Source organism: Leptonychotes weddellii, unplaced genomic scaffold (genome assembly GCF_054177405.1).
Source record: "Leptonychotes weddellii isolate Sample4059 unplaced genomic scaffold, ASM5417740v2 HiC_scaffold_32683, whole genome shotgun sequence".
In the NCBI taxonomy this organism is placed as follows: domain Eukaryota; kingdom Metazoa; phylum Chordata; class Mammalia; order Carnivora; family Phocidae; genus Leptonychotes; species Leptonychotes weddellii.
Window position 1 is genome coordinate 1 of NW_027925228.1, and position 1,350 is coordinate 1,350.

The 1,350-nt window shown below is 50.6% G+C and overlaps 1 protein-coding gene across 1 annotated transcript; it reads right to left on the reverse strand.

Annotated features, from left to right (window-relative positions):
• Positions 1-5: 5 nt before the first annotated feature.
• On the reverse strand, positions 6-1,344 carry LOC145719169 (polycystin family receptor for egg jelly-like; the record flags this gene model as incomplete). The annotated part of the gene is made up of 1 exon (XM_081810684.1): positions 6-1,344. A coding segment is annotated over exon 1 (1,302 nt), but the record flags the coding sequence as incomplete, so codon positions are not given.
• Between the last annotated feature and the right edge of the window lie 6 nt (positions 1,345-1,350).

Below are 1,350 nucleotides of genomic sequence, written 5' to 3' on the forward strand. Positions count from 1 at the left end.
GAGGTGTCAACAGAAAGCCATTCCCGGCATAAAAACAGCCAGATGCGTCTGCTGAACAGATTTTCCACTTTGATTCTGCTTAAATACCAACTGGGGGCTTTGCCCTCATTGTTGTGCCACACACGAACGGAATGGATGTCCCCCAAGTCACTTTTCGTCGTTAGGAGGAAAGTGTTGATGCCTCCGCGGTAGAGGGTTTTAAAATAAGGGTGGCTCAGACAATGCACACTGCTGGCACCTTCTGTTCCCATAAGTTGGATGAAGACATCAGCCCTGGTCCCAGCCCCACAACGGCTTCCTGTAAAAATAGTGACGAGGTAACACACCTTATCATAAGGATCGTTATCAAGTAGAATTATCACACGTAGCCGAAGAAACTGATCCATTCCATCTCTCAGCAAGGCCCAGAAAGCTAGGATTATGTACATGAGCATGATGAAAAGTACAGTGAGAAGGGTCACAGGGTTGCGGGTAACGTTCTTCATGACCTCCAACCGTAGATCTACAGGATTAGGGACCACAATCACCTTGGCCGTCAAAAAATGGGTTTGCAGCTGGGTGCTGGCTTGTTTTATTAGGTCCAGCTGCTGCCGGGCCCTCCTTGTGGTTTGGCAGATACAGTGCACTCTTAGCCAGGTGGTCTTCTCTCCGAGAACACAGGTATCTTCTCTCCAATCGCTCTGGATCCCATACATGTCTAGGCAGTGAGCGCTGAAAAGAGCGATTCTCACCAGCTTTTCACTGGCTTTCATGACAAAACGAGGTGCCTGCAGAACTATGATCAAGGTGCACTCAGACGAGCCAGTTCGCTGAGCTACGACTTGCAGCAGGGATGCTGGAAGGCAAACCACGCGGGCCTCCCTAACTGTACAAGCTGAGTCGAACAGGTCACTCTGGTTGGCCATGGGAGGGATGTCATGGGGCGCGAGGAAGGTGGCGACCAGAGCAGTGGGGGTAATTTCACTGCCGGCGTATACGAAAACCGTGAACAACACGGTCACTTCGGTCACAATGTGGACCAGCAACTGCTTCACTACACTGCTGTCCACCTCAAACCGAAACTCCCCTGTCGTCCTTTTCAAGGACTCCTCAGCTCCCTCAGGCTCATTCTCGGGTCCCACTGTGAGATTAAAAGCTGCAAAGCTCAAGTTTTTTCTGGCGATGTGCACTTCGGCTACATCGGGCATGATCTCGATCACATCGCCGTTAGGTGTGGTTCCTGTCATTCTGAATCCAACCACCTCCGCAGAACAGCTTTCCTGATCATTCATCCAAGGAAAGGGATCATCTGCAAATTCACAGAACATGGTGGAAATCGGGGCATTTGCGGGCAAACTAGGAATACTGCTC